The sequence below is a fragment of the Camelus bactrianus genome, chromosome 5 (genome assembly GCF_048773025.1).
Source record: "Camelus bactrianus isolate YW-2024 breed Bactrian camel chromosome 5, ASM4877302v1, whole genome shotgun sequence".
NCBI lineage: Eukaryota > Metazoa > Chordata > Mammalia > Artiodactyla > Camelidae > Camelus > Camelus bactrianus.
Window position 1 is genome coordinate 48,876,266 of NC_133543.1, and position 25,301 is coordinate 48,901,566.

At 34.6% G+C, this 25,301-nt stretch overlaps 1 protein-coding gene across 1 annotated transcript in view; it reads right to left on the reverse strand.

The window, feature by feature from the left end:
• The window catches only part of SCN9A (sodium voltage-gated channel alpha subunit 9), a 124,467-nt gene that overhangs the window by 17,795 nt on the left and 81,371 nt on the right, over positions 1-25,301 (reverse strand). Inside the window, exons 18-21 of the mRNA XM_010971408.3 lie at positions 13,894-14,008; positions 6,551-6,705; positions 3,011-3,184; positions 16-138 (exon numbers count right to left, since the gene is read on the reverse strand). Of these exons, the coding sequence (XP_010969710.2) occupies positions 16-138; positions 3,011-3,184; positions 6,551-6,705; positions 13,894-14,008 (567 nt within the window). The remainder of the gene's footprint in view (positions 1-15; positions 139-3,010; positions 3,185-6,550; positions 6,706-13,893; positions 14,009-25,301) is intronic.

Below are 25,301 nucleotides of genomic sequence, written 5' to 3' on the forward strand. Positions count from 1 at the left end.
TTGGCATTTTCTTACCCTCATTCCTTCAAATCGAGATAAAGCTCTTAGAGGTCTTAAAGCTCTAAGTGTCCGAAGGGATCTGATGGGGCCAAGATCTGAGTAGCCAAAAGCAGCTGCAACTAAAGTAACCAAAGAAACCTGCAAGACAATAAAATTTTCATTAATCATTTCAATGAAATAATACAGCAAGAAGAGAAAAAGTCAGTTTCAAAGATCACTAAGAGCAGCTCAACAAGAACAATATGATTTTATATATTTTATATATAATATGATTATATATAAATAAATCATGTACATTTGATTTTAGATATAAAGTTATCTAGTCACTGCCTAAAAAAATGGGTAATATGGATGCTTTTTTAAGGAAACAGATTTAAAGGAAAATTAACTGAAATAAGCAGAAATAATAGAAGGGAAGTAAGTTATTTCTTACATCTGAATAAAAATCACACATGCTTTTCACACTTTGTAGCCAATGGTTTTGTACTTGCCTGTTAATTCTGAACATTTAAAGCACCTCTTAAAATTTCAATTGGAATAAAGCTCAGGGCATAACAAAGTGTGTGATTCTGAAGCTAAGTCATAAGAGTGAGGCATTCAATCAACCGGATCTAAGTTCTACTATAAACCTTATTCAAAAGCATTCTGAAGACTCATGATTTTGAGATGAGGCAAGTTCCCCACGAGATTATTCTGCCCTACAGTTTCTCAGAATTAACACCAAAGATCTTCCTAGCAATGATTAATGGAAGAAAAATCTCAATTGTACTGAAGGTCAGGAGAGTAGGTGATCTCACTGGCTTCACAATCAACACAGATGTACAAGATCTTCATCATGTTAGAAAGACCCTCCACAATGACTGTAACCAGTATCCAAAAGAAATCTGTGTTCTTATAAATTATGTCAGAAGAAAGAACATGGACAGAAGTAAAATCAATACACATTTTGGTAACAGATCAATGAGCTCTTCCATGACCCTAGATCTGGATCTATAAATGCATTCTGTCTCTGAGTAAGTTTCAGTTAAAATATCCATCGTTTCATACTGTCTGCAGCAGGAGGCAATGCCTAAGAACAATGTCTAGAATGCAGTTCTTCATTAGAAATTAAGTAATGATTGAAGATTCAAGTTTTCCAGGGAAGATAGGGAACAACTCAAGAGTCAACTTCCTTATATTTAACTACTGGAGGAGTACAAGAACTTACTCCTCACGAGTTCATTGCTGGTGCTATCAGAGACATGTGAACTGATTTTTGTTTTGTTTTTTGTGGGGTAGTAACTTTATTTGGTTTATTTATTTATCGGAGGTACTGGGATTGAACCCAGGACCTCGTGCATGCTAAGCATTACACTCTACCCCTGAGCTATACCCTCCCCCTGAACTGATTTTTGAATCAGGATGTGTTGAACTATTTTGTTCTCATGTAGTTACTTCTAAATGTCTCACTAAGTGTAAGATTACTGTCTCTTTTTAAGTCCTCATGATAAATATCCAGCGTTACTAATTAATCTTCATATCACTTTTAAATTCACCCAGGCTTTCAGGTCCATTATTTTCCACTTAAGTATGCTTAAAAAATTATATGTACTTTTTAATCAGAATAATCAGTGTTCCTTTTTAATCAGAAAAAGATAAAGTTTTAAAATGTCTATTGTAATTTGAATAGCCCCTAAGGAAATGGTAAATCTGATTTCCAAATTACTGTTAAGTGAATGTTATGATATGAATATAATACATGCACATTATTGAGAAAACTAAAATATAGTCTGTAACTGAGAACATATATATGTGTGTATATATGCATATATTTGTTTTTCTATGTATGTATATATCTGCATATGCATGATATATACCTGTACTGATGAATAATGCTCAATCAAATAAATTTCAAATAATCAGAAAGCTCACAGAAAAGAAACACGTCCATCTTCTAAATATAAAACCAGATTCATGGTTCTGAAACCTGAATATACACCACAATCATCTGGAGGGCTTGTTACAAGTTTGCTGGGTCCCAACACCAGAGCTTCTGATTTAGTAGGTCTTGAGACGGTCCTGAGAATTTGCATCTCTAACAAGTTCCCACCCACATGTGCCAATGCTGTTGGTTCAAGGATTGTACTTTGAGAGCAATTATGCTAGATACATTTCTTAATTTTTGAGAAATTAAAAAAAACTCCCCCAAATCTGCATGCCTTGATTTACATCTCTATCAGCAAGAATACTGAGTGTAGTTTTGCTCTCTTTGCTGCATTATAAAAACATTATAATTTAGACACATATGTACATATATAATTTATTTAGCTTTTTTCAAAATAAATATTTCAAATTGAAGCTATGTAACTTCCCTGAATTCTGCATATTACATACTCCTAAATATTAAGAATCATCACTTCAGATTTTCAAATATAGAAAAAAATTTCCATTATTAAAAAGCCATATCTCTTTCTCAACTAAAAATAAATTCAAGTCTTCTTGTAAACTTTTTTCTTAATCTGAGGGATGAAAATAACTGTTTGGGATAATATTTTAAAAGGTTTTTGATTATCTTAAATACTTAATAATAATTTTGAAAAGACCCAATCATATTTACAGGTTAAAAGAGATAACCTATATTCCTTCTATAATTTCTTCTTATTTTGGTTAGCTTTTCTTTAAAACTATTGTATTACAAAAGTATTCATTTACCATTTATTTTTCTAGGCAGTACCTATATATAAAAGTAAATATATATAGTAACTATATATAAAAGTAACTTATATATTAAAAAAGGTAGATCAAAAAACAATCAAATATGAAGTCATTAATATAAAGTATCAAAAATTAGATTTCTCATAGAGGAAGCCTGAGAGAACATAGGAGATATAACATATAGCTACACCTCGAAAAAAAACTTTTTGCACATTATCTATGTAAATAATGTCAATATACAACAATAGTGAAGCTTTTTTAGAACACTTATTTATAAGAATAAATCGTCTTTTAAAATTTACTGAAAAGTACCTACATCGACAATTAAGAAATCCAGCCAACACCAGGCATTGGTGAAATAGATTTTGTAACCATATGCTACCCATTTTAGAAGCATTTCCAGAATGAAGATGTAAGTGAATATCTTGTCAGCATACTCCAGGATAGTCTTAATGGTCCTTTTCTTTTCAATATATATGTCTTCAAAAGCCTGTGAAAATAACATTCAAATTTCAATTCATGTACAACTTGAAGCTTATGATTCATGACAAAAACAGGAAATAAAATTCTGGTAACGAAATCACTGAAATATAATACTATTATGGGCCAGCTGACTTTCTTCTGGTTTACAGCTACTGTGTAGCACTGAGTTCTCACCTTCTCACTAGTGCAGGCGGCTGGTCACCAGAGGTCAAGAGAAAGAAGGGGCAAAAGAATGAAATTACTTATAATCCTCTAAAGGAACCAGGATCTCTGACACTTTCAGGGATTTCCATTCATCTGGCTCCCCTTTTATCTTCCTTCAAATTAGATTAAGTCCTAATAATTTAAGACATGATTCCAGGGTCAGCCCCTCTTATAAATTCCTCTCACCCTGTCCTCCTTGGACCCAGCAGCAGGAGTTAGAGCCTCTCCTTCAGCTCCTTATATGCTGGTGCATTCCCAGTGCCTAGTGCTGGGTCAAAAACACAGAGGGAGGCAAGGAAAGGTTTGCTAAATTGATGAGTGCAGTAGCTTACTAAGGCTACAGAACACAGAGGATGGTTTCTTCCTTTGAATTTTGCACCAGTATTTTATCATTCATTAAAAATGTCAGCTTTACAAATCACTGTGAAATTCATTCCATGAACGGGGCACCTTTTAACACTTCTCTAGGAACTTTTAGTAAGTGATAGACAGTGATACTGTGCTCACAGCCACAAGGTCCTCGGAAAAAATTTGGATAGACTTAACGAGTTGAGCTCACTGAAGCCTTTGAAAATGATTGCTGATCTAAACAGGTCTAAAGTATTAGATTTTCTCTTTCAAGTTTAAACAAGATTCTCTTGTTGGAGAAAATGAAAGCAAAAGGACCTGTATCCTTAGTGGTTAATACTGGACCACCTGTCCATAGTCATGGCCACGTGCCATTCTTATTCTTCTTCCAAGTTCTTCTAGCAATACGTAAAAGTGATCCTTAGCACTTTTTGCCAAGTGTTGGTATCATTATTGAAGAAACAGAGAACTTGGGATAGAGAGAATGGAGAGACCTACTAGGATGCTGAGAGAACGTTCTAGCAGCTGGCAGAGGTTCTCAAAGCAGCAGAGCTGAAATGTAAGAACTGAAGCCCAGAGCTCAGGATTTTCTTGCCTCCCTTCTCCAAGTTCTGGAGGAATCAGGCAAAAGCTACCTAAACAGAAATTCTGTCAACCCCTCAGTCCTTGAAATGAGACAAGGAGGGGGCTTTGATCACAAAGAAGAAGAGCACACCCTGCTCCAGCTGGAGCCAGAGCCTGAAACAGGGTTCTGCCTGCAGGGCCTCCACCTTCAAGGACTAATTTTGTGGATGTGGGAGCAAGGAGACGAGGAGCTTACTGTGTGTGCTCTGCCTGACTTGGGGGCATGGGCTTCTCTGTCACTCGTTTTGGCCACCACTCATTTCTTTCTATCCGGTGTGTCCTCCACTTTCAGAGGAGACACAACACAGTGCAAAGACATGGTGGCTTTGACTTTAGACTTCAGTTATGACTCTGTCATTTACTAGCTTTGGGACATTAAGCAACTTTTAAAACTCTGCCCCCAGTTTTCTTGTGGGTAAAATGAGCAAACTACTGTAATCTTACTGGATGATTGAAAATTAAAGATGATCTCTATAAAGATCTTGAAACACAGTAAGTATGTATTAAATTGGAGCTATTAATCTTTATTTATTTTATTATTAATTAAGGTATCATTAATTCATTACTTTAAAAATCTCACTCTGTTAGCAAACTTCCTGAGTGAAAACACCAGTTTCTTGAAAGATCTCTCCCTTTTCTTCCTCGTGTGATTTATTTGAATTTCAGTTTTGAGAGAACCCTTCCCCCAAAATGTCATCTTCCTTTTTAGATATTTTGAACAAGGGATTATTCTAAATTTTTAATTTTCTTGTCATCTCCTTTCTGAAAGTCTCAGTCATACATGTGACCCAGCATGACTCATCAACTTCTTTAGTTATGAAGAATACTAGACTACAAGGAAGGCAGTGTCTACCTTGTCAAGGTTCCTACTCCCATTCCACTAGAGAAGGAGAGCAGCATTTTTCTTATTACATCTTCTGTTTTTGAGAGAGGAAATTTGCTGGAAGAGGCAATGCACTGTGGGCCCTGAGCATCTCTGCATGTTCTTTTTGGGTATGCCAAGAATGCAAGGCCCTGACTGCTCTTTATCCAGGTCATTTCTCAGGGGTGTTTTTGCAATAAGCAACCTTGAGGGATAAGGCAGTATCTTCTTCTGGAACAAACAGCATGGTTGCTTACTGCTTGATATAAAAGGATGGTTTCTCTAAGCTCAGTGCTTCTCAACTGTGATGCAAACCCACTGGGTATGCAGTTTTCATTCCAGTCCCTATGATGCCCCCATCGGACTTGGGGACAAAGGGAACTAACACACACATGCTTAAGTTCATGCTCCTTTCTATGCCATGAGTAATGAAGTCCTTTGTCACTGACTCGGGAGTCTCCCATCTTCTACCAGCACCCATGAAACAGTAACAGGTTCACTTCCGTAAGTAAAAGCAAATCCCAGACCCATAAAGACTGTGAGGAAACTTATAAAGTTCTGGAGTATTCTGTTTTAAGTAAAAAGGAATTTCCAGGGGTATCTCTAGCTGGAACTGGGCTTCTAATGGCTCAGCAGGAAAAAACAAGAAAAGGCTCAGGGAGCTTGTAATTCTCCCAGATCCCTTCAAACCTCATCAAAGGTGCTTGGTGCATGTACAAGAATGAGAAACCCATCCTATTCTCACCCTAAAACTACAGTCTATTTTCCCTTCTGCAAGATGCTTCATAAGCTGACACCGCCTGTCTTTGTCACAGTATTTCTAGTCACCACCACCCACCAACCCGTATTTGCTCTTCCTCCCGTGACACTGTCTACTGTTGGTCAACTTTTAATTTCCTGAATGGCTCATGCTATTTTATGCTTCATTCCCCTCAGGCTACCTTCCTGGCTAGAAAATTCCTATTCATTGTTCTAGATCTTGCGAAACATTGTCTACCTTTCTGAAATCCCAAGCAGACAACTCTTCTTACTCCAGAGTTTAATCATGTGATACTTCACTTACAAACACATTTCAGTTCTGTGTCACTTACTTGTGCCTCTCGCTTCCCTAATGCTCTCTGAGCTCCTTGAGAAAAGTACCTGGATCTCATCCATCTTTGCATTCAGGGCAGCAAGAATGATGCCTGGCCTGAGCTAAACTAACATTCTGTCCTTGGTACTAATCATAGGGATTAATTCTTAAGTAAAACAATTTGCTGTGATATTTTTGTCTTCCAACTCATTTATTAAAGACACTGACGATCAGTTTAATGCCTTAGGTGTCAGAGCACTTACCAGAGCACCACTGCTGAGCAGGATCATGAGAACAATGAAGCTTTCAAACCAGCTGTGCTCAACTATCCTGTAGCAGGTTTTCCTGATGTTCCACCAGATTCTTCCCTTCCCTGATTCTATGTTAACTTGGCAGCATGGGAATCTCCGTACACAACCTGGCAAGGAAGACATGCATGTAAAATCTGGATATTTAGAATAAATAAAATAATTAAAAAATATTTTTTAATGCAAAGCGTTCGCTGTGATAGTTTCCCAACCAAACCATTTTTAACACTTACATCTAAAGCTTCGAATAGTTTCAACTTGGATGCTGCCTTCTCTCAGCTCCTAATTCTCCATGGTGTTTCCTTAATACTTGTAATTTCTAACTCAGGATGTATTCGTGTTTTCTGTACCTCCCTAGTTTCTCATCAGTCTCCTCTACAGTATTTAAACCACCTATTTTTTTTTTATTGCAACCCTAATGCAATCCTAATCCTGATACACAGTGAACACCAAATAATTACTGGTGAATGAATGAACTAAAATCTCAAGACAAAAATGTATTTCAGGGACTTCTTGACAGGAATTCAGTCTACAATCTGGTGCTGCTTCAACTCTATTAAAAACTCCTTGAGAAACAGCATTCTAAGTAATATTTTAAAAACTAGTGTTAGGTTCTCTAATTCAGTTCAAAAGAAACAGATCTTGATTAGAAGATGCAGATGAAACTGTTTCAAGTACTATAAGTCACAAACAAATCTGACTTTGTAATCCTAGATGTAAAACATACTGCTATAAAAAAACTGAGGAATATTTTATTTAAAATTGTTCAGGTTTATTCATTCATATCTCCATCAAACATTTACTCAGTAAGCTTTTTACTCAGCTGTGTACATAGTTTCTTCTGCTTGAGGAATCTATTTTTGGTATCTTACTAGGCAGCTAGATATAGAAATAAATGACTATAACTGGATAAGGCAACTAAAATGACAACAAATATGTGGGGGTTATTTTGGTAGCGTGGAAGAAGTTCACATAACTGGCTTGCTCTTTGAGAAAGTGAGGTCAGAGGAGGTTTCCCAGAAAAGGTGGCGTCTCAGTTGAATCAAAGTGTTAGCCAAGAAGAGTTTGGGTGGAATTCCAGGCCAAGAAGCAGCAAAATGTGTTGTGCAAAGGAGTTACAAGCAGTTCAGAATTGTGATGACAGCAGTGTACGCAAGAAGTGTAAATAAATAATGAAGCAGAGAAACTGGTCAGATTATGGAAAGCATTTTCCCCATCTTAAGGAGTTTGGTTTATATCCTATATCCTAATGAGGAGTAAGTAAAGAGTTGTAAGCAGAGAACGATATAGGAGGATTGTAATTTAAATCAATGTCTCCAACAGCTGTGGAGGATAGGTGGCGTTAATGAGTTTGACATGCCAGTGAAACCTCTAAATACAGATATCCTATAGACATTTGGAGGTATGAATCCAAAGCTCAGGGGGAAAAGTCTAGGCTGGAAAAGAATGTGTAGAAATCATTAGCATATTGTGTTAGCTGAGATTAAGACAGTTGTTGACATCACACAAAAAGGTATTTAGAGTGAGGAAAGAAAGGGTCAAGTTTGGAACATTCTGGAATGTTACAGTAATATTAATTGCATATAAAATGCAATATTAAGGTACAGAATTCAGTGGTATGCTGGATCCAGTGCATACTGGCTCTTGCCAACTTACTGTTAAATTGTCAGGAAATTTCTCTAGACTGTTGTTAAATGCAGCTGTTATAAAGAATTAAATTGTAGGGGGAGGGTATAGCTCAGTGGTAGAGTACGTTCTTAGCATGCATGAGGTCCTAGGTTCAATCCCCAGTACCTCGATTAAAAAAATAATAAATTTAAAAATTAAAATTGTATAAACTTAAAAGTATAACTTACTTTTTAAAAGGTAACAAATACTAAAACATATTACTCTAACAATTTTACTACATTTTACTGTTACCTATGCTCTTGAGTATATTTACGTGTTCTCTCTGGCTGGTGGAAGTGTTACACTGTTGGGCTCCTGTGTCTCTCTTTCCAACTAACTCTGCATTTAGCAAAGTCACACCAGTGGTTTGAAATCAGCTATGGTGGGAATCTACAAAAGTCATCAAATACTATAAATCAGGGCTTGTTGATTTTCTGAAGTAGACCTAAGAAGGTGATGGAGAAAATTTAATAAAACAGAAAAAGTATGTCATGTTTGTAGTCATTACACTATGAATAGCACAAAAAATTGAGGAAAGAGTCTTTCATTATTTAAATTCTACTATCTGATTCGGCAAAGATTTGTTCACATCACTGATAAATGAGTAAATTCTCACATGTAGCCTCTTTGTTTCACTCTCATCTTACTGATTAACATAAATGAAAATACCAACCAACCTTCAGGTGAAAGCTATACTTGTTCATCAACTGCAATCATTGTTGTTTATAAGTACAAAATTTTGGCAAAATTCAACAAAAGCATTTTGCGAGGACTAATCAGCTATATGGAATGTTCAATGAAGGATGTTGATTATATTATTATTTGTAAATTGTGTACCACATATCCTTTATATCAGTAAAATACATGGCAAACTGATGTATGTATAGTACTTTCTTTTTCCTGGAGAACTGGTTGGTAAACATTTACATGTACACCATGGGGGCAGATGAAAGAAGGGAAAACCCTGGAGGAGGAGACAGAGCAGAAGTGGGAGAGACACAAGAGGCTGCGATAAAAGAAAAGTCAGGGAGGAAGACGTTTCATGAAGGACCAGTGAACAGAGCCATGACCAAGAGAGGGCCAGAAAGATGATAACTGAAAAATTTTTAAATTAAAGTTGATTAAAAAAAAAACCTACCAAAATTGCTTTAAAGAAAAGGAAGAATTTAAAAAGAGGAACTAAAGTTAATTTTTCTCTTAAAAATTTTAGGTGAAAAACCTCATTTGGAGGAAATGTAGAAGGTGAGAGGGGGCCAAGAGTGAGCAGTACTTTTTAGATACTTGTTTCAGAAGTTTACAAGTTAAGCACTTTAAAGTTAATTTCCTTTTCTATAAATAATAGATTTCATTAAAAATATTAAGCCTATCAAGTAATAACTTCACGTAATCATGAACTGTATGTCCTGAAACAACAAAGCTAGAATTCTCTTGATGAAATACATTTTTTGGACAATCTCTTGTTATGGCTTCTTTTATGATTCTACAGTGAAATTAGTTCATTGATCATTAATATGAAGTATCTCGTACACTTTAGTTTCCAGCTTTACAGAAATGTAGCAAGCTATGTTTTCTCCCCAAGTCTCTGGTAGTTTTGCTATCATGTGTATTTTATGTGTCCCTGTCCTTTCTCTCTGGAATCTTCTAAGTTCCCAGGAGGCTAAACTATCTGTATGCCCTTTCTTTCTGCTCACAGTACTTACTACCATCCTCTACACAACTTCATATGCAGGGACAGTTGACTTAGAAAACATAATCCCCCCAAAAAGAGATCTAAAATCATCTAAGCATTAGTCATGATCTGAAGGGTCACATCTCTGTGAATTCTAGAATTTACACAAAGATTGTATGAGAAAGAAAAAACAATAACAACAACAGAGTGAATTAAAAATACACACATGGCTTCATCTATCCAATGTTAATTACAGTTTACACAACCTCAGATCTGAAAGAATTTCTCTTCATTGTATCTAAAATAATTACTTCATATCTCAAAAATATTTAGTAAAGAAAGAAAATTTTATAAAATGATATAAGAAGATACTAAAAGAGTCAGGCCAAAAATTGACTCCCAGATAATCTCTTTCAGGGCAAAGGAAAACACTAGATATAGTGGAACAATTTAAGATGAATTTTTTTTTTTACATTAACTCAATGCTTAAGATTTTAGAATTTATCTCAAACTTTAAATGAAGATCATATGCAGAACAGAATCTATCTGCCTTAAGTATAATTACCAGAGGAGAAAGTTAGTTCTGTGGTCAAGAAGATTTTATTATTTAGGATTTATTTTTGTCAACCTTAACGTGGAAGAGAAATATTCTTCTTATGACTGAGGCACAGAAAGGTACTATACATACTATACATTAGAATTAGAAAAGTAAGTAAATTTTTACGTGAGATAAAGATTCATAAATATTGCCCTCAGGATTTATCACACCGCAGAGAGTTTCTCTCTTATTTTGAGGCAAGCTGCCTGCCTGGCTTTTATACCAAGGCATATCCCAAGAGATTTCCAACCTAGCTGGTTAGCAACGTTATCACACCTTCTTTTTTAAAAGGACTATTAATTAAATGTAAACATAACAGAGAACCTCTCAAACATTTTAATGGGTCCCCGTGGGTAAATGCTATTTCTTTTGGGTGGTTTCATTAATTTACTCTCATGATATATTGCATAAAATCTCTACTGGGTTTCATCATGTTAAGCTGATGCTTTCAAATAAAAAAGAAACCTCAGACCTCTTCCAAGACAGTTTCTCATTAACAAAAATATAATAACATGATCAGTATAATTAATGTAAAAATTGATTAGGAAAATGAGTCTTTTTTTAAAACACCTCTTAAAAATTTCTAAAAGCCTTTAAAACAAGTATTTGGTCCACATTTTCTTTCTTTAAAAAAGACAAAAATAGGCACAAAGGAGTTGGTTATTGTGTTATTAAAGTTAGAATTAGTTATTTTCTAGGAAGTTAAACTCAGAACCTTTTAATAGAAAATACATTATTTTAAGGAAAAGAGTCTATCCTTCTCACACCCTAATCCTGATTTTGTGATTTACTAGTTGTATAATCCAAAAGCAGTGTAATATAAAATGAAGCAGAATCAAAGAGTCATGTCATGTTCCTAATTACACAGATTGCGAAGACATGTAGCACTAAGGAGAGAGCAGGACAGTGCCAGATCTGGGGTCCAAGCCTGAAGTCTTGAATTATAAAGCTGATGAAGCAGAACTAAGGAAAGACATGGCATATGAGGGTGGAGAAAAAGGTAAAGAGGAACAAGATAGATGCAAATTAGTCAAATGATAGTCATAAAGTTGAAAAGGATCAATATGGATGCAAGACAATGAACCACAAAATCATTTAAGCATTTACTGTCACTGAAAACACAACTACTCTGATTTAACGCTCACACTTTCTTTGACTTTCCTGCTACCTTTCAGGTAACAAAAACCTCTGGAGGCCAAATACTGCTCTAAATTGGCATTGGTTCAAGCTCAACTCCTGTCAGCCAGTCATGAGTTGATTAGGGTCATCTCGCTACAATGACAAGTTCCTGCTTTCTCATCCTGACAAGTCCACTCATTTGTTTTGTTTAATTTAATTAATTAATTAATTTATTTATTTATTTTGAGAGTAATAAAATTTAACATACAAACAATGGATATACACTGATTGGGCTTAATCTAAAGATGAACTGAGTGTTCTTTCTAAATACTATGACTTTACTTTTTTTTTTCATTTTGAAGTCTTCATGTGGAATCTGTACATTTCCAGTTTCTAAGGCCCCAAGTTTGATGAAACACATGATGAAACCCTTAAATGCCTTTACCATGAACACTTCTAAAGAAACTCCATATGTTTTGCTTATGGTACTACTTTGAGCAAACACAACTTTCTATTAATTGGGTGTCATACTTGTTTGCTTCACAAAAAAATGAGATTCGGCTTGTATTTAAAGAAAATTTATGCATCCCTTGTAGCTTGCTGATATCTTTATTTACCATTTTGTTTATTGCTTGAGTGTTACAGGAGACTGGTTGAGAAACTCTTGGAGAATGAAAGCAAGCCAGTGATTCCTACAAAAAACACTGGAGCTGAGAGTTTAAGCTCATGAGTAGATCATGAATCATTAGGATCAAGGCTTTCATAGCTTCTAGGTAAGACTGTTAACAAAATATTTTAAAAACAATAAGGAAAGCAGAAGGAATGGAAGACTGAGCTAACTAATTTATTAATGTTATCTCATTTAATCTCCTCAACATTCCTATGATATGGATATTGTTGTTAGACCCATTTTACAGATGGGGTATCTGAGGTATAAGATTTTAAAATGTGCTCAAGGTCTCAATGGAGTAAACAGTAGGCCAATTAGAACTCACATTTTTCATGGTCCAAAGGTTGTGCTCTAAATGACTGCATTATATTGCAGCCCTACTCTAGGTTTGTGTTTTTACTTAGATGATACAACACTTGCTTAGAAAACACTGCATACTTTCCTAGATCAAGTTCAAAGTTACTATTCTGAATAAACACCTTGAAAAATTCCAGGGATAGTAAGAAGTTCAGTAAGGCAGAAAGTGAAAAGGAATGAAAAGAGGTATTGTTAGAAAATAACAGATTGAGGTCAAAAGTAAAAGGATTTTACATGTCAAGGACTTCAGATTTTATCCTGCCAATGGTTCTGAAACTTCAGTGTGCATCACAATCCCCTAAAGGATCCTATCTCCAAAGTTTCTGATCAACTTATGGTTTTTTATGATCAACTTATGATCAACTGACTTAAAGTCTAGCTTGAGAGTCAAGATAAATTACGACATTACTAAACTGATAAAGACTGGAGGAAGCTGGAGATTATATGGGGAAATCCCATTAAAGTTTGTTTTGAACTTATCAAACTTAAGATGTTTCAAGACAACAAGTGGAGATGAGTAATAAGGAGCTCTAGGCAGATCTGAAACTCGAACAAAGTCGGGGTAAAGATAAGGACTTAAGAGTCCACAACAGACATGGATGCTCAATCCACAGACACGGATGGAACTGCTTAGAGCTAGAAGAAGAAAAGGAGAAAACCAAGCATTGAAATGTGAGGGAACATTATTATTTAAGGTATGTGCATAAAAATAGTCATTGAAAGAAACAGAAGAAGAAACTCAGAAATCTCAGTGATGTAAATAAGAATGAAAATAGAGTGTGGCCTCTGAAACCAAGGAAAGGAAGAATTTTGAGACAAACTGTGATCAACAGTATCAAATGTTTTCCTGAGAGTTAGAGTAGCTTCAATTTTTGATAAAAAGGACAACAGTACTACCCAACCCATTAAGTTGTATTCTACTAATGGAGCTGGGGACATAAATTAAGGATCTAAATGAGAATATGAACATCTTACAGAGTGCTTTGCAGTATAACACACTGTTGTTGTAAATTACTGTTAGTAGCTTATGGTAAGTATGGAAACTGAAGTTTAGAAAGCTCCAGTAATTTGCCCACAGCCACAGAGCCACAACTGAATCAGCATGGAGTGGAGTCTTCTGATCTTTTACTCAATAATTCCCTATAAGTATTATGTTTTAAGACCAAAGCCAAAACATAATAAATGGATGCTAACCGTGGTCTTGATTTTTCTCTTACCATCTGTAAAACAGGCTGCTGGCTCATCTGGATTGACAGGTTCGGCCTCTGCTTCTTTTTCTGGCAAAGCGTTATCCACTGTGCTGCACTCGGAGGAACTTGATCGGTTCAGCCTCTACAAAGAAATTCACCACCCCACCAGAGAGTTCATTTAGGGTTCATTCAAATCTTCTATTAAAACCATATTTGATAATCAGAGTCATGCAAAGTGTTATGAAAAAAGATTAACAGTATGATGGCTATAAAAAAAAAACATAAACACACATTGAGGTCAGGTCACCTTACAATACATCTATGCTTGATCTTTCTATCTACACATCCTGTGAAAAATACATTTTATCATTTTTAGTATGCTGACAAGTAAATGTTAGGACAGAATTAGGTTTAAGGTAATATTTTAAAGGAAACTATAATATTTCAAAGTATTTGCCACATTTTTATTTCATGTTTAATATAAATTGGTATAGATCAGTAATTATTATTTTAGAACAACCAAGACTCTAATAGCAATAATAGACAAGTGCCAAATTGCCAATATCTGATAACTGAAAGGTCAGCTCTGACAATTGGCAGAAAAAGCTTGTTGATACTTAAAATTTTAAAAAGAATAAAATCAGTGTAAACTGAAATCCAAACATATTATCTCTATTATCTCTTGGATTTAAGAATATGTATCAGGATGATATAGATAGAAGTCCTTTCATCCAAACCAAAAAAGTCGAGTACTGTATTGGAATCAAAATGCCAAAGACCATAGCAATTATCTCATCCAACACTACCCATTTGAGTCATGAAATTTCAGTATATAGTAACAAAAATCATAAAGTATTATTTATAATGTCAAGAGATAGTGGCTACTAAAGTGAGCACCACATGCAAACTCTGAAAAACAGATTCCATGAAATTCAACATGGTAGACCAACACATGAGAAGAATGAATTCACTGTCGTTATGATCATACAACTGATCATAACACGAACAAGCTTTTCACGCCCAAACTTTTATGATCAAACATGATGTTTACAGACATACACACACAAAGAAAGTTTTAGAAAAAAATACATACAGCAATTGTAGCAAAACTGTCAAATTTTCCTAATACTGTTTTATAAGGGGTAGAGCAGCACATCAATGGAAGAGTTCAATTTTCATTCTCATTTGCTAAACGACATGTGAATATTGAAAACTACTAGTTATTATAGTACATGTTTCTCTTAAGATTACAGCTTTACTTGTTTTTCTAAATAATAGTTCAAACAAATGCAAGTGCTAAAAATGAGGAAATACTCATTTCACTTAAATTGATTCTTCAATCTATTGACTTGTATTAAGACGATAGGCCCAACTCAAAATATTAACTTTTAGAGAATGACTTGGAAGCTAAAAGTGTTCTTTATGGGTACCACATTAAAGTCTCAGTGCTCTTCTTATCAGATAGTATTCAACATTGATAAAAAGGCATTAATAAAGTATTGTACATAAGGAATGATGTAAGCAAAGTTATTTTTATAACTGAAGTAAAGAATTACAAACACTCTTTTAAATGAACACTTCTAATCTACATTGGCATAGAGGTATTATTCCTTCCAGGTCAGAGAGTTTCAAAATATTACGAAAGAACAGTATCAATGTGAAATTTCATTTAAAAAAGCAGGTTATAAAAAAATAAATAAATAAAAAATAAAAAAGCAGGTTATTTAAATGGATTGAATTCATCCAAAATCACTTTAAAAAAAGCAAATATAAATTACTTATAATTCTGAATATTTTATAAGACTTAGGGTTTTAAAATATACATTACTCCAGGAGACAATGGGGAAACTACAATTACTAATATGCCCTATTGTGCCAATTATCACAAAAAACAATTTTAAGTACCATATCTAAAAGACTACATTTATTTGATGTCCTCAGTTCTTGACCTCTCAGCTGCAAGTGAACTGTAAATGAGGGAGTTGAAAGACAAGGCACCAGGGATCTGTTGGAGAGGAGACCAAGTCCTTTCATCCTGAAAAAAAGTTACTGGCTTGGACTTTGAGGTAAAGTGGTAGGTGGAACATCTGACATAATATAAAGCTCCTCTCAGCTATTAGCCAAAATATTGACAACTAGGAAATATTTTATAATGGTTTTCTCTCATCTAGTAACAACTTTTAAATAAAATGATTCAAATTTGCAGACTTCTGACATAGGCTATATTAATGAAAACATCTTCAAATTCAATATTTGGTTTTCTCACTCTTTAAAAGAGTTAATGAAGAAGACTTATGCCAAGTTAATTTATAAGTAAAAATTAAGATAATTTTATGAACTGTATCTTGTCATTGAAACCATTTTTTCCTATAGCTTTTATAGCAATTTTTTCTCAATTAAATTTAGAGTTTGGCTCAATTTTATATCATAAATGACAGTTATTCAAAATTATTCCTCACTGGAATGGAAATGATGAAAATATTTAATATGAACTATAATTTATATCACAACCCATACTACTGTGGTTTTTTAGAAATTCAACATTTAGAATGTTTTTAGGAATTCGATGTTTTCCTGGGAATGTATTAAGTATTCACACAGTAGCTGTATCAGTACTGCGTATAATATTAAATATTTATGTGCATGTCCTAGCAATATAGACAGCTTAGTTCTAATCTATTAAGCCTTTTAAGTTTACTACTTACTAAAGCAGAAGGTTCTTTAACAAGGTAGAAAGACTAACATCTATAACAACAGTTTTCTCCTGAAGGGAAGTTCTTTTAAATCTCATTGCAGGCATTGCTGGATTTAACTGTTGAATCTTCTTTTATTCTTGTTTAGTGTACAGAGAAGATATCCATCATTTGTGTCATTTTAAATAATTACTCATATGATTATTCTCATGTCTATAAACTCAGTCATTTCCTGTTTGGTTTTCTTTCTTCTGATTTTGGAAATGGAAGAATAGTTACACTATACTAAAAGCAGTGAAATAAGTACTTCAGTATGATAATTTCCCTTTTGGTTTTATAAATAGGTCATTTTATAATTTCATGTTGATTTTATTTTTAGTTAAATATGAAATTTACTTTTTGTCTATTATGTCTTTGCCAGTCTACATATTAACAGAAATAAGCATAAACATAGGACCATAGAGGGAGACTCACTAGTATTAGCAATAGGAAGTATGTCCTGCCTTTTTATTACGTAACATGGTATTGACGATAGGTACTTCCTAAATTTTCTTTTTCTTTCCTTTAAATAAAATCTATATACTTGATTCAAAAATTTCAAATGTACAACAGTATATGATGAAAAATAAAAGTCCCCTCCACTTTCTCCCTGATTCTATTTCCTTTCGGTAGTTATTATACTATATATATGTATTATTTTGACATATCTTTCTATATTCTTCAATGTGCATCCATAAAACACTGAAGTAGTTATGAAACATCTTAATCTTGATTATAAACTTATGCAGCTATTTCACTATTAAAAATATGATCAAATTAAAAGCTTAATTATTCTTCATGGATCTCCTTCTGGTTGCCTTGAAGGTGCGTTTTCTACAACACTGCATATAAGTAGAGACTCTGTTAAATATAGATGTCATAGGAGAAACTGCCCTAGGCTGGTCACTTACAAGTTTATTACTGAAATTTCCAAAGTAGACATTTGCATTTCTAAGCCTATTTCATTCTAGTATGGATGGTGGTTAATGCTAGTTGGTCATTTCTTATTTCAAGTGGTATGAAGTAGGATTGTCTAATAACTTGATAATCTGGCACACAAAACAAAAAAAAAAAAAAGAGAAACTGTCAACATATAGCACTGCAGAAAACACAAAACTCAACAAAAGCCTTATTCAAGGAGGATGGTTGGTGTTGAAAACATCCCAAAGATGTCACATTTAAAGTATGTACTATAAGGCTGTTTGCTTCACACAACAAAAGAAAGATATTCTTTGAGTATCAGAGTCTAGAATAGTTATTTCACCTGAGCATCAAAATAAAGAAACACACAGGATAGCAAGAAGGTTGAGAGAAACAAACCAAAAGGAAGGGATGGGCATACATGGGCAGAATAATTATGGAAGTCATGAGTGGTAAGTTAAGCTCCATTGTATGTCAATAAGCAAGAAAGACTTTTATTTAAAGTTTGATTCAAATCAATGTCACCCATATTTTAATTTTATTGACTAATTTTACAATTGATCTCTATAATGAGGGTTCTGAATCTACAATGAGGAGTAGAATGGTAAAGTTTAGAAAAAAGGATCAAAGGACCTTTACAGAGGAATTCCACAGATAGCTACCATGCTTTGTGTGTTTAATAAGAGTCCAGTGTTTTCCAAGTTTGCCATTCTATGATGGGATAAATTGAAATTTGAAACCAAAACATGCTTTCTTCTCCCTTGCAATTGTTAGAACCCTTTTTTTTTTGCCTTCTGGAGAACTGCAAACACTACCTTCTTCTGCTTTTTAAAATTGGAAATTACCTATGATATTACTATTTGTGTTTTTTATCTTGAGACTAATAATATTTAGTTTCTTTACATGATTTAGCTTCTGAGCCCCTCAAAGTCCCTCTAGTCCTTTTCTGGTCTCCCTGCAATTCTGCTCTCTCTCAAGATTCTTTTTGAAAAGTAATGAATGCCCTGAATTAATAGTCAGTGGAAAATTCAAGTTTTTCCTCTCTGTTAGCTAGATTTCCATTTTATTTTCATTTAAGTTAGCAGAAATAGTTTATTTACTAGTTACAATAAACTCCTTTTTCACATAATTATAGGCAACTAAAACTCCAGCATTTTTTCAAATAAAGGGCAAGAAAACAGTTTTTCCTTTTTTAGAGTTTTGTTTATTGCTACTGGAGAAATTGCGTAGGCTTTTTGGGAACAGCTGCTCATTCAGCAGGAAATCCACTTAACAGTCAAATGGCTTATAGAATTAGATGTTGGAGAAATAATGAGGTCAAATCTCAGCCACCACAGGGGAAATTCAAAATAAAGCAAATAATTTCACTGAAAGTTCTTAGTTTTCACAGAATCTACTACTACCTATGGCACTTTCTATCCAATAACACAACAATTACGTGACTAAAAGATAAGATTTTGCATTAAAAAAAAATACAACAAAGCTTGCCCACATAAGAAGGTTGGATTGGTTATAAATTTCTCAGCCAGATCCTACATCAACTTCTTTGTAATGGAAAGGCAAGTGGCATTCACCACTAAAGCGCAACCATGCCAACAGCAATGTAAAGCAACCGTCGTATTTAAAGACTCTGTGCACTAACAAAGAACCGCCATTTGCAGAGAATAGTTATTCAAATAGCTGGAATACAGTGGGTCAAATCAGAAAGAATATCTTAAAAAATTTTTAGGAACAAACAAACAGTTCTACCACTGAAGCCTGCTAGAAAATTGCAACAAGTGGGTAAATAAGGATTGGAATACAGGGAAACACGACAGCAAAATGTGGGGTAAAAGCGTATACTCTAAGACTCAAGACCATTAAATATTATTTATAGTAAGAAAGAAATGACACACAAAAACCAAACTACCTGTACATCTTGATTAATAAATACCTGGATTTCTAATATTGCAAACACAATGTAAAATAAAATTTGGTACAGGTAAAATATATTTTTCCTAATCTTTAAGTAGACAGCTTGTGCCAAAGAAAAATATTGTATTTCAAATCATTCTTTTCAACTGATATCCAGTTTTTGTTTATCAGGAGAATGACAATTCCTTAATATGCATCTCATGTTTTCTAACAGTAGTTTGGTAAAAAAAAAAAAATAGTAATAATAATTTAGGAATTAAATGTGCACAAACACATATATTTCTGGAAACAGTTTTCTCAAAATTGAACATTAAAACTCTATTCTTATCACTCTTAGGGGAAGGGAATTTGTTACATTCTGTAATAAAATTGTTTTCTAAGAGAATATTGCCTCTAAGTCACCATCAATTTGAAATAGAAAAAATGTCTTTTAATTAGCAGCACTTTTAAGATAACTTCAGGTAAACTAGAAAAATAATTTTTTTTTAAAATTTGAAACTCTTAGCATTATTATTCCTAGAGTGTATCAATTTCAGGATGAAGTTTGGATTTCATCATTGGAAATGGAAAACAATAATACAAACTTCCCAACAAAGACAGAGAAATTCAAAATATGAACAGTATTATATTAAAAAAGGCAAGATTCTTATCATGGATTTTTTTTTTCCTTCCAAGGAACTATTAGAGATCAGTCACTCGACAAGCTATACTAAAACTACAACAAGATATTATATCTGAGTAGCGTATTTTCTTTTATACTTGTTAGAGATTCTAGAAACGGCAACCCATATTAATCTGTTTCTAATTTTATGCAAAGTGTTTCATGTTTTATTGACATATTTAGTGTTCACTTCATAATATGTTCCATTTAAACCTCTTATCTTCTGTATGTCTACCTCCTCATGAGATACATGCAATCCTCCCTCGGTATCCTGGGGGGTTGGTACCAGGGCCCAGCAGATACCAGCATCTGCAAATGCTTGACAGAGTCCCTTACATAAAAGGCATAGGATTTGCATATAATTTATGCACACCCTCCCATCTTTCCATTTATTTTAAATCATCTCTAGATTACTTATAATACCAAATACAGTGTAAATGCTACATCAACAGTTGCTGGTGTGCAGCAAATTCATGTTTTGCTTTTTGGAACTTTCTATAAAATTTTTTCCCCATTTTTTATCTCTGGTGGATTGAATCTGCACATGTGTTGGAACCCATGGATACAGAGGGCCAACTTACATAATCATAAACTTATTCTCATCAGTATGTAATATTGCTTCTGGAATCAAATGAATCATTTCAGGCACTTATAATGCATTCATTCAGTGGCAGGGCCTAGGAAATTCTTAATTGACACATTTTATATATGATTAAATAAAAATCAAAGGTTAATTACTGAATTAATTAAAGAAATAAAGCTCTAGTTACCATACTTAAAATCATTTCAAAATACCCTCAAAATTTGGCCTAGAAGCTGGGTACTTTGGCTCTGTCCCCAACTTTCTAGATGTGTACTCAGAAATCATGAGTCTCAATTTCCTTATCTGTGAATTCAAAACTAGCACTAAAATGGTCCTTTCTTGTTATGAGATTTTTATGTTTATGCCTGAAATATTTCTCTCACAAAAATTATTTGAGTTTTAATTTACTGAATTTGAATATGACAATTTTTATTTTTTCCCAGCTTTACTGAGATATAATTGACATAGAATGTTATATAAGTCTGAGAACTACAATGTGATGATTAGATACATGTATATATTGTGAAATGTTTACCACAATAATGTTACCACAATCTTCACCTCACATAATTACCATTGTTGTTTTTATGGTGAGAACATTAAAACTCTACTCTTATCACAATAAATGTAACAATTTAATATGACATGTATCTATATACAGTTGACCCTTGAACGTCATGGCAGCATGATCCTCTGTGAAATCTAAAATGTAGTTATAACTTATAGTCAGCCCTCCACATCTGCTGTTCCTCAGTATCCTCTGTTCCACATCCATGGATGCAACCAACCATGTATTGTATAGTCCTGTAATTTTTACTATTGAAAAAAATCCCCGTAGAAGTGGACTGACTCAGTTCAAATTTCTGTTCTTCAAGGATCAACACTGTGTAGCTTAAATTAGGAGGGGAAGTTGATAGAGGTCTTATAATTAAATGCTGCTTCAGTGGCTTCTGTTATATACTATATCTTACTTTTATAATCGATCCAATAAAAATCTATAGACCATGCACTCAAAATCACCTAACAACATGGAGAGATAGATCAAGGAAGTCATCAAAAGAATAACACAAAATGATGGCATTGCCCCAGTGACATGCTATAATGTCAAATCATCTATGGAACAACTGTGTATGTTTCCACTTTCTTGCAATGGGGCAATGGGTCAGGCAGAAAGATTTTGTAGCTGAACAGCATGCATGACACTGAAAAAAATATCATATACATATGTATGATTTTTTTTTTTTTTCAGGTAACCTGGGTAAAAGTGGTCACACATGTCTCTGCTTGGTTAAAAGCACAGAGCTGCATCCTTGATGGATCCAGTTTGTTTTTACCCCTGTGAGAAGTAAGAACGTTAGGTACCGAAGTTGTAAATGCAGCACGATGGAACAGTTTAATCAACTAATTTAAAATGTTTAAAGTCACATACCTGTAAATAGAAATTAGTTATATTTGACAACACATGTTATAAGCTCAATGCAAAGCAATATATTTGAAACACAGTAATAAGATTAAATATCATTCAACAAATTTTAAAAAATGGACAAATAATTATAAAATTCTGTTATGTAAGGGATGAATTTAAATACTGTAATGTGCAAAGGCAATTGTTTTCATTCAGTCTGCTCAAACATTTTTAAATAAATTATTCTCAATACTGAAGTAGGGGAGAGTAAAAGTATGTAGTTTTTGAAGCATATTCTAAAATTAGCATTTCTTGATTGACTTTTAATTTTGACATATTAAACAGCATTACAGGAAAGGGATGTTTTCAATTTATCAAAATATAAAGACTAAGAAACATTGATTTAAAAAATGTGAGACCAAAATTTCATTGCTTTTAGACACATGAGAAAATCTAATAAAGGCGAAAAAATTTCAAATAGTTTGGAACCAATATGCAAAAAGAAATGATCTAAGTAAAGTTCTATAGGGGTGCTTTGTTTTGGTTTTGTAAGAACCTATGCATAAAAGATATGATCGAATGTCAGCTTCTCCCAAAGGCATAATTGTAACTAATCCCTAAATCTTGCCAAATCAAATGAATTTCTGGAAAAGATGATTATATTTTCTAAAATGCAATAATGAGAAGAAATCTAAACTGCCTTCAACTGCCTGTCCGTGGAAAAAAACTATAAAAAAAAATCTAAGGAGAGACAGATCTGATAACAATGTAATTAAAACCACCACATAATAAAAACATATAAAATATTTAACCTTGATAACTGAAAATATTTAAACAACTTTTTATCAAATCAATAAAAGGAATGCATTTTATAACAAGTAAGGACATTTAAATTTCTCCAAAGATGATGGCTTTCAAAAACTGAATACTGAATAGATGAATGGGTGGATAAATAAACTAACAAATGAATCAGATGAACAATATGAATGTTTGTTCCTCTGCCTGAGATTTCCTTCTCCACTACATTCACACAATGAAATGATCTCCATCCTTTATAGTCTAGCTTAGGGGCCACCTACTTTCATGTGCCTTCAACCTAATATCATCCCTCATATAATCCCTTGCTCAGTGCATCCTCAGTGGACTGCTTTATTATTCTGGAATGTGCTTTGTTCTGCTCTCTGTTATACTACTGAGGTAGACTATAGCCTAATAAATTAGCATTAAGGAGGATCAGAAGCTGAACATGAATCAGCAAATGCACAATACCATTATAACAGAAAATCTCATCCTGAATTGCAACATTGCAGGGATAGAACAGAAAATAATTCTATTCCTACTCACTCTCTTTCCTTTCTGTGATATGTATTATGGTGGTTAAAGCTTAGAGTTCAAATTTTAAAAGACTCCCAGAAATATCAGGAACTAACTAGCATCATTTCTTAATCTTTTAGCATCTTAGTCACCTGTAAATATAGATTAATACTATCCACTTTCCCAAGTTGTTATAAGGAAGAAAATTATATGGTGTGTATGAAAGTGGCTAATGTATACATTTTTCCCTTGGTCTCTTTGGTGCCTTCTTCTTTTATGTCCACTTCTCAAGTGTTGAGTTGATCACTTGTCCTCTTACTTTCTATGGTCCCTGGAGTGCAGTGGATGCTGGGATGCACTGCCTGCATCTCCCTTTCAGATAAGCCACTCATTCCTCCACCTACTAAGAGTCTTGGCAATTAAAGACTCACAACTGAGGTCCTCCCTGGACATTATAGTGCAGAAGAGAGCTGCCTTACCCAAGGTGACACCCTGATCCTGGAAGAGCGATGGGAGAGCCTGTATCCAATGACTGACTGGTGTGGAGTTCACAAAATCCTGCGCCCTTGCTTTAATTTGGAACTACTCCGAAGGGTCATTCCAGTGCCAGAGATGCCTGTAGGATCAGCTGAGGCCCCTGTTGCAGCTGCAGAGCATGCCAGCTTCTCCTTCTGCTCAATCATCTTGCTTCCCTCACTTCTCACCAATGTTAGGTATTGTTTCTAGAACACTACCCAGAATTGGTTTCCCAGGGAACCTGACCTCAGACTGGCTCCCTGAATAATCCCATGGTTAACGTAACATACAAAATTCCAACCTGTCTACAACTGATTTATCTTCTTAAAACTCCCAACTATCCACTGTTCACCATCACTTAGCCATCCTACAAGTAGCTCACAATTAAGATGTCCCCCAATTAAGCTGTCTCTTCCCCCTAAGTTTTCTTCTCCCTGTGTGTATTTTTAATAGCATCAATACCTATCTAGTTTTCTATGCCAAAACTTTTTATTATGAGTCAATCTGTATCTTTCCAAAAGATATGTTGAAGTCCTAATCCCTGGCACCCTTGAATATGACTTAAGGTGGAAACAGGATCTTTGCAGATGTGGTCAAGTTAAGATGAGGTCATTAGGGTGGGCTGTAATCCAATATAGTTAGTGTCCTTATAAGAGGAAAAGACAGAGACAAATAGAGAGAACTCCATGTGACAATAGAAGCAGAGATCGGAGTGATGCAGCTGCTAGACACGGAAGGCCAAGGATGAAGGACCACCAGATGCTGGGAGAAAGCAAGGGAGGATCCTCCCTGGAGCCTGCAGAGAGCGCATGGCCTTGCCGACACCTCCATTCAGACTTCTAGCCTCTAGAACTGTCAGAGAATACAGTTCTGTTGCATAAAGCCCCAAGTTTGTGGCAGTCACAGGAAAAGACTATATTCTTTGAAACAGCTCACAACTCACATATCTAGACCCTGAGCCCTTCTATTTTAACTTGCAAGTGCCTTACCGTTATTCCGCATGCCACCATCACTCCCTTAGCTTGAGGCCTCATCGACTCTCCTCTGAATGATTGCAATAGCCTTCCATCCCCTCACCTTCCTCCCCTGCTGGGCCTTATTACACCCCCAACCAAGCTTTCTCTAAAAGGACAAGTTTGCTAACAACAAAGTATAACAGAACAAGACAAAGTTTCTTCTTTCTGTTAAATAAAAAGAAACCCATTTCAAACTCTTGTCATGGTAGATGAAGCCATTCGCTATCTGGCTCCAACGTACAACTGTAACCTACTCCTTCCCAGCAGGCATCCTCACCTGTGCTTCCACACTTTCTGCGCCCTTCACCTCTACCTGAAAGCTGCCTCTCTCCCTCCCGCCCTTCCTCCTCCTTTCCCGCCCTTCCCCCACCAT